This window comes from Tupaia chinensis, unplaced genomic scaffold (genome assembly GCF_000334495.1).
Source record: "Tupaia chinensis unplaced genomic scaffold, TupChi_1.0 Scaffold000231_1, whole genome shotgun sequence".
Taxonomy (NCBI): domain Eukaryota; kingdom Metazoa; phylum Chordata; class Mammalia; order Scandentia; family Tupaiidae; genus Tupaia; species Tupaia belangeri.
The window spans coordinates 2124199-2139918 of record NW_006159706.1 but is presented as its reverse complement, the minus strand read 5'-3'; the positions used below and the strand labels follow the sequence as shown (position 1 = coordinate 2139918).

General features: G+C 52.7%; 2 protein-coding genes across 7 annotated transcripts in view; both read right to left on the bottom strand.

Annotated features, from left to right (window-relative positions):
- Positions 1 to 2211: 2211 nt before the first annotated feature.
- On the bottom strand, positions 2212 to 8107 carry ALDOA (aldolase, fructose-bisphosphate A). 6 transcript variants are annotated; one of them, XM_006148210.3, is made up of 10 exons: positions 6545 to 6692; positions 5407 to 5569; positions 5087 to 5219; positions 4793 to 5004; positions 4346 to 4400; positions 3664 to 3824; positions 3235 to 3318; positions 2957 to 3131; positions 2601 to 2800; positions 2212 to 2511 (listed from the first exon to the last, which is right to left on the bottom strand). In XM_006148210.3, exons 2-10 carry the CDS (start codon positions 5554 to 5556, stop codon positions 2416 to 2418), a joined length of 1266 nt encoding a protein of 421 aa, XP_006148272.1. In that variant the 5' UTR covers positions 5557 to 5569; positions 6545 to 6692; the 3' UTR covers positions 2212 to 2415. The 6 variants fall into 6 exon arrangements, with proteins under 6 accessions (XP_006148272.1, XP_006148274.1, XP_006148275.1 ...); XM_006148212.3 differs by lacking the exons at positions 5407 to 5569; positions 6545 to 6692 and adding an exon at positions 8025 to 8107; XM_006148213.3 differs by lacking the exons at positions 5407 to 5569; positions 6545 to 6692 and adding an exon at positions 7739 to 7798.
- Positions 8108 to 8375: 268 nt separating this feature from the next.
- LOC114007763 (keratin-associated protein 10-2) overlaps positions 8376 to 15720 on the bottom strand; it is a 10328-nt gene continuing 2983 nt past the window's right edge. The window contains exon 4 of the mRNA XM_027771673.1: positions 8376 to 8780. Coding sequence (XP_027627474.1) covers positions 8667 to 8780 — 114 coding nt within the window. The 3' untranslated portion in view covers positions 8376 to 8666. The remainder of the gene's footprint in view (positions 8781 to 15720) is intronic.

The following is a 15720-nucleotide window of genomic DNA, read 5'->3' as shown; positions in this document are numbered from 1 at the left end:
AGTCGGGTCCGTTAAGGTTAGGGCAACATCTGAAGCCGAGTTGTGGCTGGGCCCTGGAATTTTCTAATACGCGATTGTGTTTACCTGTTCTAGTCGGCCTCCCCAGCCACAATCCTTGGGGCACAAGACTGGTCTCGGTGCTTAACTAAAAGGCCTGGCACGGTACGCATACTTAAATACTTGGTTGATGGACTAAGGAATCTCTAGTTCAGTCCACATCTCTTTCCATAGGCCCAAAGAAATCTTTACCAAGGAGGACCTCCAAAGTTGGAGAGGCCGCTCCCCCCCACCCCACCCCGCGCCCCTGCACCAAGGACCCTCTGCAATTCCAAAACGGTCCTCTTGACACCCTCAGTTGCTTTCCATTGCCTCAAACTTTTACGTTTTAGAGGAAACTGCTCGCGAGTTTAGTAACTTGCTCATGGGTTCTTAGCTAAGAATCTGGGACTTGAAAACAAGGTTGAAATTTGAACCAGGAAAGCTATATTCAGCTCTTTTCTCCTCCTAGCATTTCCTCTTTCTGGAACTCAGATCGTTGTAAAATTAAGAAGTACAAAGCTCCCCAAACCGGAATTTGAAGTCCTCTCCTTTTGTAGTCTCTTGTACTACAACAGGAAGTTATTCATTTTTAAGCAATCTCTCCAGTCTGAGCCCTTGTACATGATGCTTTTAGAATATCTTTTGCACCTTGACTTGTACTGACCCTCGGTTTTTATTTACTTTATTCAGATTTTGTTTCCTAGAGAATTGGGTGAAGGTAAGCAGAAGTGCGGCCAAAGTGTAGAGGTACCAGGTGATGCTGGATGTTGACAACAGATGCCAATGTGCAGAGAGAAAGGGAGAACCAAATTTTTAAAACTAGACAGTCCTAGGTAAGTTAAAGTGACTGCAGGAAATCTGTAGATCCTTAGAGACCAGAAAGGTCAAGATTTTTTTGAGAGGGGAGCTCAGATCCAAAAAGACCCAGAACAACAAAGGCTGAAGGTAAGAGGTTGTCAGAAATTTGGAAAACAGTGGGACCAGTATAGGTGGTGTGGTGGTTGGGGCACTGGACACTCCCACATGGGAGACCGTGGTTTAAGCCCCAGACCTGGTGGCTTGCTTTCTCACTTTCCCTCTTTCTCTGTCTGTCTCTCTCTCTGGTCAAATTAAAATAAATGAATGAATAAATAAAATTAAATGAGTAATTAAAAAAACTTTGGAAGAAAGGAGGACGAACTGCTTCCCTAGTTATGCTATGATCTGCAGCAGCCAGGACCTGGTACAGGGATTAGGAAAGGGTTCAAGCAAGTGTGGGGCCCTCCTTTTGGCTACTGGGCTACAGAGGACATTCCTAACCTGGATGAGCACCACCCTTGATCTTGTGTGTATCTACATTGTTGAGTGGGGAGGGTGGAGAGGATTCCAGGTTCTTCAAGGGGTTCTACAGCCCTAAAGAGACTAAGAAGCCATTTCTAATCCCCACCTCTGGGGAAACAGAGCTTATACTGCAGATTAATGAGAGATGCATTAAACTAAATATGCATTAATCCTGTTTTACAGTCTTGGCAACCTTGCCAAGAAATCCTTGAGCATAAAGTAGGGATAACAGCACCTACTTATGTAGAACACCTATTAGACTATCTGGCTCACAGTATCCAGGAAAGGTCAGGTTTGATCAGTGGCTGTGTTTGGCACTGGGGCTTTCTGCATCCTTGAATTCTGGGCCTAAAACTGAGGCTGAGGCTGAGGCTGCAGCCTCCTAAGACTTAAGCAGTCACACACCCACATGCTCCAACTGTGAGCCTTCTCAGCTGCTGCAGGGGTGGGACACACAATGGCTAAAATAAAACTGCATGGGTCAGCAGGTGGCGTGGAGGTTTAAGGCCGTGGACTCCCACATGCTCCACCACTGCTGGAGTCTCAGACCTGGCGGCTTGCTTTCTCACTTTCCTTCTCTCTGTCTCTGGTGAGTGCACATGCTCTATAGCAAATTAAAATGATAATAAAATTAAATAATTCTCTAAAACATTAAAATTAAATTAATGCAAGCTTCCTGCCATTTTCAAAGCCCTGGGCAAGTATGAAACCAAGCAGGAAGGTCCTGCCCCACCCTTTTACCCCTTTCCTGCCCAGGAAAGAAGAACACAAAACAAGGGCTCTTTCTTCTGGGCTCTGCCACCTACCGAAGCCCTTCCCTGCCCTAGACACCACCAGACACGGACAGCAAACTCCCCCTTAAATAGTTGTTTATTGGCAGTGGGCTGGAAAGGGTGGAGTTAGCATACACAACAACACCACACACCAGTGTCACCAGGGAGGCAAGAGTGATGGGAGAGACAGCCTGGAGACCCGGATGAGGCCCCCTCTTAAGAGTGCGTGTTGGGAGAGGGCAGGGCCTGGAGTGTTGAAGGGGCAGCCTTAGAACACCTCCACTTAGTAGGCGTGGTTAGAGACGAAGAGGGACTCGCTGGCTGCAGCCCCAGCCTGCCCACTTGGGGTGTACTTTCCTTGACAGGCGAGGCTGTTGGCCTAGGAGGGGAGAGGAAGCAGAGTGAGAAGGTGTCTTCTCAGCACCCTGCCCACCCAGGCACCCTGCCCACTGCCTGTCCCATCCTTACCAGGGCACGCTTGATGTACTCCTCCTGGGCAGCTTTCAGGTTCTCCTTCTTCCCACCCCACGCCTTCAGGGCAGAGGCCTGCAGGGCACGGCCGTAGGAGAAGGTCAGGGCCCATGGCTTCAGCAGTGGGCACTTGTTGATGGCGTTGAGGTTGATGGATGCCTCCTCCTCACTCTGGCCTCCAGACAGGAAGGTGATCCCTGTAGAACCGGGCCAGAAATGGGTAAAGCAGTCAGAGACCCAGAGGACTAGCAGGAGCCCCTAAAAGTTGTCTTGGAAATCAGACCAGATAGGCAAAGGGTTGTGCGTATAGTTCATCCACTTCCTAGAGCCAAAGATGAGGGTGTGAGCCTCACCAGTGACAGCAGGGGGCACTGTGCGGCGCAGCGCTGTGACAGTTGCCATGGCAATCTCTTCGTGAGAGTACTTCTGGGTGCAGGCGTGGCCTGGAGTTACCATATTAGGCTTCAGCAAAGTGCCTTCCAAGTAGATGTGGTGGTCACTCAGAGCCTTGTACACTGCAGCCAGCACCTGGAGCACCACAGGACCAAGACAGGATGGAGGACAGGGCTTAATCCCAGGGCCCCGCCCAGGTCCCAGCCCACCACACTGACCAGGCAGGCGGGCAACCTACCTTCTCGGTCACATACTGGCAGCGCTTCAGATCGTGGTCCCCATCAGGCAAGATCTCAGGCTCCACGATGGGCACAATGCCATTCTGTGGGGTAAGGGACAAGGTACCCATAAGCCCACCTAACCCAGAACCCACCTACAGCTCTTCTTAGCCATGGCCAAGATCCTATCATGATGGTGATAGGAACTCCTGGCTTCAAAGCTCTCTGCAGAGAGGGGAGTCAGGCATCTCCTCTGATCCACCCACGCACTCCCTGCTCTGCCCCTCTGCCTCACACTGAGCATTCTCCGTGGGCCAAGCCTGATGCTGGGTGAGGATCAGGAACAGCTGCTTTGGGAGAGGTGGGTATCCTGGCAGATGACTGGCAAGCAAGCTGACACTGGAACCAAATGAGGTGGGATGTGGCCTACTGGGGATCTGTAGGCACACCTGCTGGCAGATGCTGGCATAACGGGCCAGAACGTTGGCATTCTCCATGATGGCGAGGGCTGAGGGGGTGTGTTCCCCAATCTTCAGCACACAGCGCCATTTGGCAAAGTCGGCTCCATCCTTCTTGTACTGGGCACAGCGCTCAGACAGCCCATCCAGCCCTGAAGAGAACACAGAGGAGTCAACATGGGGAGGTTCCCGGTTTACATCTGGAGACTTCCCTATGCACCCTGGGCATCCATGTGCCCGGGATCCAGGCTGGCTGAAGCTGAGGGTGGATCACAGCTTCAAGACCCTGTTAGAAGCGCTTTTCTCCCTGTCCCTACCCCGATCCCATGGAAGAAACTAAAAACAAAAACAAGACAACTCCTCTCTTTTTTAAAAAAAGATGAAGGAGGGGCCAGCAGGTGGCATGGTGGTTAAGGGCGCTGGACTCCTACATGGCTGACCACAGTTTAAGTCCTGGACCTGGTGGCTTGTTTTTGCTTTCTCCCTCTCTCTCCCTCTCTGGTCAAATTTTAAAAATAAATAAAGTTAAATAAAATAATTCTTTAAAAAAAAAAGATTGGAAGAGTCAGAGCAGATGGAAGAGAGGGTCACATGGCTGCCACTGAGCTCTGGCACCCAAAGAGGCTACCCAGGTGAGTTGGACTGGGAGGGGAGGGAGTCACACAGTTCTCACCTTGGGTGGTGGTCTCGCCGTTCGTCCCTGCCAGGGGTACCACGCCTTTGTCTACCTGTTGGGGTGAGGTGCAACACAAGATGAGGGAAATCATCTTTAAGAACCTTTCCTCCCTGTGGCCCCAGTCTTTCCCATCCGTGCTTTACATCTCAAGCAGCATTTGGGGTTTGTAAATATTTTCATTTAGTTAACAACGCATGTTAACTGCACTGGCTGTCAGGAGACCTGAGCTCCTGAGCAAAACACTTCTCTCCCCTGAGCTTCTGGCTGTTCATCTGTAAAACAGAAACACCACCTCCCTCAGAACTGACGAGTAACGGTGCCAAGCAGGGTGGACTCCATCCAGGTCTCCAGGCTTCCAAACCAGTGTTCACCCCTGCCCTATTAATCTGGCTCTCTCCCCAGGATCCATCCCAAACTTCATGTCCCGAGGCCAAGGCCCTTCACCTTGATTCCCACAACACCGCCCTTGGACTTGATAACTTGGGGGAAGGGACGCCCATCGTCAGCCTTCTGGTAGAGTGTCTCATGGAAGAGGATGACACCCCCGATGCAGGGGTTCACGCGGTCGTCAGCAGTCAGCAGCAGCTGGCGGTAGAAGCGCCGGTTCTCCTCAGTGTTCTCGGTGCCAATGGACTGCAACCGCTTGGCGATGCTTCCTGGTGGGGTGTCACATGGGAATATGGGGGTCAGCCTGCCATTCCCAGTCCCGGGCCTCCCCCCACTGTTTCCTGTGCGCACCGGTGGACTCATCTGCAGCCAGGATGCCCTTGCCCGGAGCCACGATGCGGTGAGCAATGTCAGAGAGCTCCTTCTTCTGCTCCGGGGTCAGCGCTGGGTATTGGTAGGGCATGGTGCTGGTGGTCACGACTTCCTGAGTCGAGGAGACAGACAGGAAGGACTGGTCAGCTGGGTCTTACCACAGTCTCCCCTGAGCAGGGTCCCTTGCCTGGGGGGCAGGACAGATGTTCCCTACCTCCCCTGCCCCACACCCAGCAAGTCTTGGGGCACCTCTTGTCCCCGGCTCTCCCTTATACCCAACGTCCCTAACCTAGGCCTACCTCCTGTACCTTTCCTAACTGTGTTTGTTGCTGGGTGTTGCCCAGCTGAGAGTGGGGTTGCCCACTGGCAACTGGGGTAAAGGAAAAGGCCAGAGCCGTGGACAGGTGGCTCATGTAGAAGTAGGACCCTTCTGGCTTGCGCTTTGCCATGGGGTCACCTTGCCTAGAAACAAAATCGAACCGAGGTATTTTAGAATTGAAAGGTCATCAACAGGTTATGACAGGACAGAGGGCCAGATACAGTCATCTAAGCCCAGAGAAGAAAAAGGTCTGCTTCAAGCTACACAGCACCCCGAATCTGAGATTAGAACCCAGATCAGACTGCATGGGGTGCTCCTTCCAATCCACCCAGGATCCTAGGGCTAGCCCAGGCTCCAAGCTTCAAGGACATCCCAAGGTCAGCCCCCCGCGGGTGGGGGCAGGGTGTTTGGAACCAGGTGGTAGGAAAAAGGAAGGAGGGTGTCAGACGCCCAGAAAAGGGCAGCCGAGCAGGCCTAGCCGGTCGTAGAAGAGAGGCATAAGCCTTGCCCCTCTCACTGCTCACAGGGAAAGAACCAGGAGAGTCAAGCGCCCCACCCCTTCCTCGAAAAATGCTCCTGTCCTTATGCGGCGGCAGCTGTTCCAGACTCAGAATCAAGGTCACGCGATAAGGAAAGATAAGGAAAACAATAATGGGTCAGCAAGCACTGCCAAGGGGGTTCCCTCCTTGCAAGAGGCACCCCATCTCCCAGGGCAGAAACCAAGGCCCACTGGGGGGCTGTGATTGTGAGGGCCCCAGGCAGTGTGTGAGCCGACCCCTCCCCTCGCTGTCTGTCGGGATCCCTCAAGAGACAGAGGGGCCCTAATCTTTGGCACCAGGGGTCCTGCGAGAAAAGGGGAGGGGGAAAGGTTCTCTATCCCGGCCTGCTTCCTCCCCCGCCATGACTCAGCGCCGAGTTGCTGCGGTTGCGCAGCAAACCCAGGGTGCTCACGCAGGAGAGGGCTGGGGAGTCCGGGCTGGGGGCAAGTGTGTGGGTGGTGGGAGTAGGGAGATGGCTGGGAGGGGTGGGAGTAGGGGCGCCGCGTCGCTGCCCGCCCCGCCGCTGCCCTCAGGACCCTTCTCCGCTGTCCCAACCTACATGTGACAAGAAGCGCTCACCTGGCCCCGGACGAGGGCGGGCCTGCGGGGGGGCGGCGGACGGCGAACGGCGAGTGGACTGCGGGAGCGAACGCGGTGGCCGTCACCAGCACCCGGTTCTGCGGCGCGTTCCGAGAGGAACGCAGCCTATTCAGCTCGCGAAGGGGCGGCGCTGGCCGGGGCTGACGTGCGGGAGGTGGCGCCCAGCCTTTAAAGGCACCGCTCCTCCCTCTGCTGGGGTTTTTCCCTTGCAGGGAGCCGGACTGTCCAATGACCAGCGAGAACGGTGGGGAGCCTAACCCGCAGAGGCGAAGCTGGAGGCGGCGCTAGGGGGGACTAGGCGGCGAGAACATGATCCCTCCCTGCTCTCCTCGGACGTGACTCGGGCCACATCCCGCGGGTCGCCAGAGCCCTCCCCTCCCTCTCGCTTTCCCCGCGCCTGGCGCGCTCTGGAGCGCCGTGACTCAGCTCTTACTTTGCCATCGGAGGAGTAGGGGATGGGGAAATGGGGGAAGACAGTGGTAGAGTCAGAAAAGACGAAGGCTGAAGGCTCGGCTTCCCCTCCCTGACCCAGCCCCGCGGCCCGGGGCAGCCCCAGCTTCCGGCTGCGTGGCTGCGGCGTGTGTCACTCGGTAATTTAATGGAGAGGTCGGGCGTCTGCCAGCCTGGCCGGCTGTGTACTGCGTAGGGCATGCGGCCGATCCCTCCTGTCCCCAGTCCAGGCGTGAAAGAGGCAGAGCAAAGAGCCGCAAGTAGACGCTCGGGTGAGCGGAAAGGGCAGCAGGGGCTTCCCCTATCCATGCAGGGCCCTGTCCTTGAGAATGCCATCTCTTGTGGTCTGGCTCCGAGTGCCTCTGCCCCAGGAGTGCAGGGTCTGGCTCCGGGAAGGCCCCACCCTGGTCTGCAAAAGTGCACGCGCTCTCCGCCCCAGGCCGGCGCAGACAAGCCAGTATCCCCAGCCGCCACCGAGAACCAGACTACGCGGAAATTGACCGGTCAGGGCTTGACTGAAGCAAGTCTCCGGGGTGTGACACAGTCCCTGCAAAACGTCTTCCTTGAACCTGACTTTTTTTTCCTCCAAAATAAAATCCGTCCCTGAGCAGATCCGCCTTCCAGAGACTTTCCGAGCCCTCTATTCCTACCGGCTAGCTTTCCCCTCCTCACCCGAACCCCGCAGGCCCAACCCCACCTGCGTTCAATCCGCTAGCTGCCCACCTGCGGCAAAGCTGAAGGAGCCGGCAGAGCCTGGTCAGCAGCGAGTGAGTCAGGCGGACCCGGGCTGGGTTATAAGGCAGCTCCTGCCCTCCCCCTCACCAGTGTCCCGAACCTTCTCCAGTGACCCCTGCCCTTTCCCCACAACGGATCCCCTGGCAGACACCTATATTTAGGGAAACCTGAAGCCCCTGACATTCATGCCAGCGTGGGGCCCAGCATGGGGGAAGGGCAAGGAAGCCTGGGTCTGCCCCTATTGGGGGGAGGAGGGGGCCCCCTGCCTACTCACTGGTTTTTCAGAGGCAATTTCTTCCTGAGAAATCGAGACTGAAGTCCTTGGTTGTCAGGAGAAACAAATCTTTGCACAGGGATCTGCAGGGAGGAAAAGGGGTAAGGAGACGGGTCATGTGACCCTCCCCGCCTTCCATGCCTCTTTGCCTTGATGGTGGCTGCTTTGATTCTCTGGAGCCCCCTCCCCCATTTTGTTTCAGAGGGAGCCAAGTTGCAGGCAGGACACTTACCTAAAACCACCAAGAATCCACGGAAGAGGTGTGGCTGAGGTACCCCTACTTCCTGCCACTCAAAATCCAAGTTCCTCCCATAGTGCAGTCTGTGGTGAGCAGTGTCCCCCCCCGCCCCCACCTTCACATGTCATCATTTACTTGGGGAAGAGGGGCAGGTGCACCTGCCAGAGCACTAGCTCCCCTCTCTCCTGGTCCTCCAAAGACGCTGCACTCCACCTGGCCAAAGGCTGTCTGAGTCCTGCCCTGCCCGGAGCCAGGCTCTCCACTGCTGGCTCCCAGGCCAGTGAGCCAGGCAGGCCATCTGTGGTTCCAGCGACCTAGAGAAAGATGCCCTAAAGTTCCTTAGGGCAGACGGCACGTGGGCCCTGGGGGTTGGCTGCTGCCCAAAGGGCAGGGACCCTGAGTCCTCATCGGAGCTTGATCTCAAAGCAGAGGCAGTTGAGGCTCTGGCAGTCGGGCAGCTGGCACGCGCAGGCACAGTCGCACAGTGGGCAGCAGCGAGGGCAGCGAGGGGCCCAACCCTGAGGGAGAGGAGAGAGGAGTGAGGGAAATGGGGCAGAGGGAGCCAGTCTGTTTCCCTCTAAGAGGAGATGGGGACAGAGAGGCCTAGAAAGTCCTTTTGCCCAGTGGGAGAGAAGGTACCACCCACCATTCTTGGGAATAAAGCAGTTCTGTGCTATTGGAAAACCAGCAAGGAGGCAACTGAGTTCAGGGGCTGAGAGCAATTATTCAAGGGCTCCCTCCTCTTCCCAGAGAGCAGTGGGTCCTGGGTTACATGCTATAAACGGGGTGTCCTGATGTCCAGCTCAAAGACAGTTCTGCTCTGTCCTCATGCAACTGAATCAAGAGGCAGAGAAAGCACACACATTTTTCTTTTTTTGCAGAGGTTTTTGCTATAGGGCGCGTGCGCTCACCAGAGAGAGACAGAGAGACAGAAAGCAAGAAATCACCCCCCAGGGGGGATGGCCACACGGCAATCCCTTCTCATCCATTCTCCTCTTGGAATCTTGGGCACGCACGCACACACCCGCGGCATGAGTTCTAAGCCACAGGGTCTGGGACATGAACCACGGTTAACTACATGGGAGTCCAGCAACATAGCCATTACGTTAAGTGCTGGTCCCAACACACACATTTTTCTGCCTATCATGAAAATAACTTGTGAATTTTGTGAGCTTTCTCATCAGAATGAGCTCATACTGCAGCCTCATGCATTATTTTTTACCTACTCTGTGAAAAGCAAAACAACATTCACAAGTTATTTTTAAAATCTTTCTAGTTTCCTTTGAAAAATGGCAATTTCGGGAACCAGCAGTTAGCGTAATGGCTATGTCGCTGGACTCCCACGTAGTCGACCGCGGTTCGTGTCCCAGACATGGGGGCTTAAAACTCACGCCAGGCGCGTGTGCGTGCGTGCCCAAGATCCCGAGAGGAGAATGGAGGAGAAGGGTTTGCGGCGTGACCATCCCCCCTGGGGGGTGATTTCTCGCTTTCTGTCTCTGTCTCTGTCGAGCGCACGCGCCCTTTAGCGAAAACCTCTCCAAAAAAAAAGGCAATTTCAGGGCTGGCAGATGGCATGGTGGTTAAGGGCGCTGAACTCCCAAATAGCTAACTAGGGTTCAAGTCCTGGACCTGGCAGCTTGCTTTCTCGCTTTCTCTCTCACTCGCTCTCGCTCTGTCCCTCTCTGGTCAAATATAAAGTTAAATAGAATAATTATTCAAAAAAACCTTTTGGGACCAGCAGTTGGTGTAATGGCTATGTCACTAGACTCCCATGTGGTTGACCACAGTTCAAGTCCCAAGAGGAGAGTGGAGTAGAAGGGATTGTGGTGTGGCCATCCCCCTGGGAAGATGATTTCTCGCTTTCTGTGTCTCTCTCTGTCTCTCTGGCGAGCACACACACCCTATAGCAAAAACCATTCAAAAAAAAATAATAAACTTAAAAAACATTTTTGTTAAATGGCAATTTCCATACTGTAAAAAACTGTGAAGTTTTGGGGCCAGCAGGTGATGCGGTGGTCAAGGCACACTGGACTCCCACGTGGCTAACCACAGTTCAACCTGGTGGCTTAAAAATCACTCTGGGCACATGTGCATGTATGCCCAAAGTCCCAGGAGAACAGAGGAGAAGGGACTGCAGCATAGCCATCCCCCCTGGGGGGTGATTTCTCACTTTCCCTTTCACTGTCTCTGTCTCTCTGGACAGTACGAAAGAGGACTCCTATGTGGCCGATAGCGGTTTGAGTCCCGGACCTGGCAGCTTGCTTTCTCACTTTCCCTCTCTCTCGTGCTCTGTCCCTCTCTGGTCAAATTTTAAATAAATAAATAAAGTTAAATAAAATAATTCTTTAAAAAGTAATGAACAAAATAAATAATTCTGTAATGTTTTAAAAAGAGTGCTACCTCTAATGATCAGAAGCCTGAGAAGCAGACCTCTTTGCAATAGAGGAAGTGGAGGTTGCAGAGCAGTGACCGGCCCAAGGGAACAGACAGGGAACGGAGCTGGGATGAACCAGCATCTGCTCGCTTCCAGTCCCGGGAGCTCCTCCATTGCCTCCCAGGGCCAGAATATCAGCTCCTCTTCGGATCTGTAGGGGCACGGACAGTTCACTGCATGCGCTCCACTGAGCTAGAGCAGGATTTTGTTTAGCAAGTGTCTGAGATACAGACAAATGTTTAACAAATAGATGAACCGAAGCATCTCATTTCTTTTTTTTTTTTTTTTTTAAGATTTTTGCCATAGGATGCATGTACTCACCTGCTCACTAGAGACAGAGAGACAGAGAGGGAAAGTGAGAAATCATCCCCTAGGGGGAATGGCCGTGCTACAGTCCCTTCTCCTCCAGTCTCCTCTCAGGATTTTGGATACTCACGCACGTCCCAGGTCTGGGACTCGAACCACAGAGTTGGCCATGTGGGATCCAGTGCCTTAACCACCATGCCACTGCTGGCACATTTCTCACTCTTTAGGCGAAGAGGTTTTCTCAGCTCCCAAGGGAAACAGGAGGTCTGTCTCTTGGGGACTAGGAACAGCATGTCCTCAGAGACAGAACTGGCCCTCTCCAACCTGCTGCTCCCCAGCCCTGGGACAGGGATGACCAGCGACTGCCTCAGGCATGGACTGGAGTCGGCCAAGTGGCTGGAGAGACACACCCAGATGGCTGCGTGACAGAAGATTGGCTCCTCAAGGCCAGAGGCAGAGCTAGTGACAGTCACAGTTGCACAGCTCAATCAGGGACTGGGCCAAGCCAGGAATAGGGGAATGACCTTTCCAACAGCTGAGGTTTGGGGTGCTGTGTCAGATGTCTGGTGAGATCAGATATCGCTAGGGGCTCCAGCAAGGGCAGGTATGAGGAAGGGGTCTGCACTGGGCCCTGCTATGGCCAACAGAATCACCTCTCGGGGAGGAGGCCAGAGAGTCATGGTGGAGAGAGAGAAGTGGTTTTCTTGTGTTTGATGGGGGTGTGGTTCGGGGTGTCTCTGGAGAGTCCCAGTCGTGGTATGAAATTGGCTCTGTGGGTTCTTGGAGGACCACACCAATGTTCTGTGTGCAGAAGCGGTGGCTGAGAGAGGCTCCCTGCCCTTACCTCAGAACAGAGCGTATTAAAAGCATCTCTTGGCGCTGTCCACTGGAAGGGTTTAGATCCAGTCATTAATAACAGGCTAATGGACTTCTCGACTCTCACAGCAGCCATGTGGCTTCTGGAAGGAATCTGCTGTTTAAGTACGTTAAACAAGAACGCTACAAGACTGTTAACCCTTGCGTTTCTCTAGGCTCTTGGAAGAGTTTTGCACTTGGACTGTTTTCTTTGTAACTTTGTGAGGGCTGGCCATCATGTTTGCTCGTTAGAGCTCAGGCCACAGTCAGTGAGGCCTGGTTTGAATCTCAGCTTCAACTCAGGTCTTGAGCCTCCGTTTCTTCATCTCTGAAACAAGTATATAACACCTACTTCATAGGGTGACATGGGAAATCAGTGGAAAGAACTAACTTGGGCTGGTTCCATGGCCTTGTGGTTAAGGCAGCTGGGTCCCAGGGCCAGCAGGTGACATGGTGCTTAAGGCACTGGATTCCTACATGGTCAACTGCAGTTCGAGTCCCGGATCCAGTGGCTTGAAGAACATGCTGGGCACGTGTGCATGTGTGCCGAAGATCTGGAGAGGAGAGTGGAGAAGAGATTGTGGCATGGCCATCCTCCCTAGGGGTGATTTCTCAATCTCCCTTTCTCTGTCTTTGTCTCTCTCCAGCAAGCACATGGCAAAAACCTAAAAAGCAAAGAAATTAAAAAAAGAGTGGCTGGGTCCCACACAGCCAACCATGTGGTTCAAGCCCTGGGCCCAGCAGCTTGAGAAACATTCCAGGCACATGTGCATGTGTACCCAAATCCCAAAAGGAGGAAGAGAAGGAAAAGGGATTGTGGCATAATCATTCCTCCTGGGGGATACTGTCTCCTCTCCCTCCCTCTCTGCCTTTCTCTGGTAAGTACACACATCCTGTAGCAAAAAGAAAGAAAAGAACAAAGCCTAATGCCTGATACATTTCCTGTTACGGGGCTGGCAGGTGGCATGGAAGCTGAGGTGCTGGACTCCAACATGGTCAATCATGGTGCAAGTCCTGGACCTGGTAGCTTGCTTTCTCACTTTCTCTCTCTTGTCAAATTCAAAAATGATAATAATAACAAATCAAATAAATAGTACTTTAAAAAAAGAGCTGTTGTCATCAAAACTGTTTCCCCTTAGTGTTCGTTCTAACCCCAGTGTGAATCAGAACCACGTAAGAACTTGTACACACACTACAGCCCTCGTGCACACCTACTGAGGGAGGAGCCTGGATCCCAGTTTTCCTTTTACTTATTTATGTTATTTATTCATTCATTCATTTTAATTTGACCAGAGAGAGACAGACACACTGAGAGAAGGAAAGTGAAAAAGCAAGCCACCAGGTCCAGGACTCAAACCGTAGTCGGCCATGTGGGAGTGTCCAGCGCTTTAACCACCATGCCACCTGCTGACCCCTGGCTTTCCTTTCAAGTCCCAAACCTGCTTCAGATGGCACAGAGGGCTGAGAACCAACCACTGCTCTGTAGTTCAGTATTTGGTACTTTCTATTATAATTGCTCATTTCTTTATCACCAGAACGCGATTGCCCAGCCCTGTGAGCCCAGGACCGGGTCTGCCTTGTTTTTGCTGAGCTCCTGGGGCTCAGCATGGTGCCCCAGCAATGATACCATAAACATTTGGCGAGTAAATGAATAAATGAACAAATGAATCCTGGCCACATGCCTGTGAGAGGAGGCACACAGGTTTGTCCTCCAGAAAGGAAGACAAGCCTGGCTTTGTGCTCCGGCTGCCTCAGAAGTATAACCTCAGGCAAGTCACTCAAGCCTCTCTAAGCCTAGTGTCTCTGGCTGTAAACAGGGTGAGAGCTCAGACCTCTGTACTTCTGATTGTTCCTATAAGCACGCTGAACAGAGGGATTTGAATGCACTTAGCAGAAAGTGCTCAAGGACAGAATGACCCTGCCCCACCCTCCGCCCTTTCAGATCCTGCCTGGTTCTAGCAGAAGTTGGACTGAACCAGGCCCTTAAGTCTGCAGGTGTGGAGTTCCTACAGTCTTACAGGGACAATGGAAGGACCCAGTCTCTCTACAAAGCACTTCACCCCATCTTCTCTCCTAAGGAGAAAACGGGTCCTGACTATTCACTTTGTATGGACAGAAGAGGAGGGGGCGGTGTTCCCAGAACAGGGGACAAGCAGCCATTTTGTGGCGGGGCATCTCCTACAAGATGAGAATTTTTAGAACACAGGGCAGCAGGTGGTGTGGTGGTCAAGGCACTGGACTCCCACATGGCTGACTGTGTTTCGAGTCCTGGACCTGGGGGCTTGAAAATCACACCAGGTACATGTGCATGTGTGCCCCAAATCCCAGGAGAAGAATGGAAAAGAGGGGTCTGCAACGTGACCATCCCCTCTGGGGGGAGTGATTTCTCACTTTCCCTCTCACTATTTCTCTGCAGTGAACGCATGTGCCCTATGGCAAAAACCTAAAAAGAGAGTTTTTAGAACCCAAGATCTCCTCCTTTCCCCCCTTATCCTCTTAGCCCCAATCCCTCTCCTTGTTACCCTTGAGAAACTATCAGTAGAAGCAGATTTTTTTTTTTTTTTTTTAATAAAGGAGAGCTCCTTGCCCCACAATTTATTTTGAAACTCAAAACACCTGCCAGGGATTTGCACCAAACACAGTCGGTCCAGGTGGTGAAATTTCTTGGGCTTGGTCTTTTTTTCCCACCCCTCCCCACACCCCACCCCCCCCCACACACAGGGAAGGTCGCTACTCCAAGGGCAGGAGCTTTGCAGTCTAAATCTCTGAGCCCAAAATATCACTGCCTAGAAAGGTGGTCGATTACAGTAACGTCTTTAAACCCACAAATGCAAGAATGGCCTGTCTGCTGCAAGGCAGGCTTCTCCCCTGAGGATTCTGCTTCAGCTAAGACTGTGGGGCTCTTGGCTATACGAGGCTCCACTGTGAGACTCTGGAGAAGCCACTAACTTTCCCTAAGCCAGTTTACTCTCCCTGCAAAGAAAAGGTAATAGCTATGGGGTTGTCAAGAAAGTCATGACATTTTTTTCGTGTCATGACTTCTCCAGCAACCTAATATTTATAAGTATAGGCATAGATAGGTGGTCAAGTTAAAAGGGCAGATGGCAGGCCAGCAGATGGCATAGAGCTTACGTTATTGGATTCCTACATGGCCGACCATGGTTCCAATCCTGAACCTGGTGGCTTGAAACTCACGCCGGCTGTGTGTATGTGTGTGCACATGTGTGCCCGCGTACGCACACGCTCAAGATCCTGGGAGGAGAATGGAGAAGGAATTGCAGTGTGTGCAGTGTGGTCATCCCCCCAGGGGGTGATTTCTCATTGTCTCTGTCTCTCTCTCCTCCCACTCCCTCCACCCCCATAGTGCATGTGCCCTAGGGAAAAAAAACTCGAAATACATAAAAAAATAAATAAATAATAAAATAAAATAAAAAGGGCAAGTGGTAGTTGTGATGAAACAGTTCATGTGGCACGAGCCCATTTTTGCCCAATAAGTGTATACAGCAGTGATAATAAGCTAGTTTAAAAAGTGATTCATGGGGTGGGGGGAACCAGCAGTTAGTGTAATGGCTATGTCGCTGGACTCCCACGTAGTTGACCGCGGTTCGCGTCCCGGACCCGGTGGCTTAAAACTCACGCCAGGCGTGTGTGCGTGCGTGCCCAAGATCCCGAGAGGAGAATGGAGGAGAAGGGATTGCGGCACAACTATCCCCCTGGGGGGTGATTTCTCGCTTTCTGTCTCTATGTCTCTGTCTGTCTGGCGAGTGCACGCGCCCTATGGCGAAGACCTCTCAAAAAAAAAAAAAAAAAAGTGATTAATGGGGGAACCAGCAGTTGGCATAACGGCTATGCACCTGGACCAC

What these genes read in the sequence shown, in the direction of transcription:
- ALDOA (XM_006148210.3), bottom strand. Translation starts at nt 5,556, where the DNA reads ATGGCAAAGCGCAAGCCAGAAGGGTCCTACTTCTACATGAGCCACCTG. An exon ending in AGTTAGGAAAGGTACAGGAG is followed by an intron (nt 5,220 to 5,406) that starts GTAGGCCTAGGT and finishes TCCTCGACTCAG; the next exon opens with GAAGTCGTGACCACCAGCAC. An exon ending in AGTACATCAAGCGTGCCCTG is followed by an intron (nt 2,512 to 2,600) that starts GTAAGGATGGGA and finishes CTCCCCTCCTAG; the next exon opens with GCCAACAGCCTCGCCTGTCA.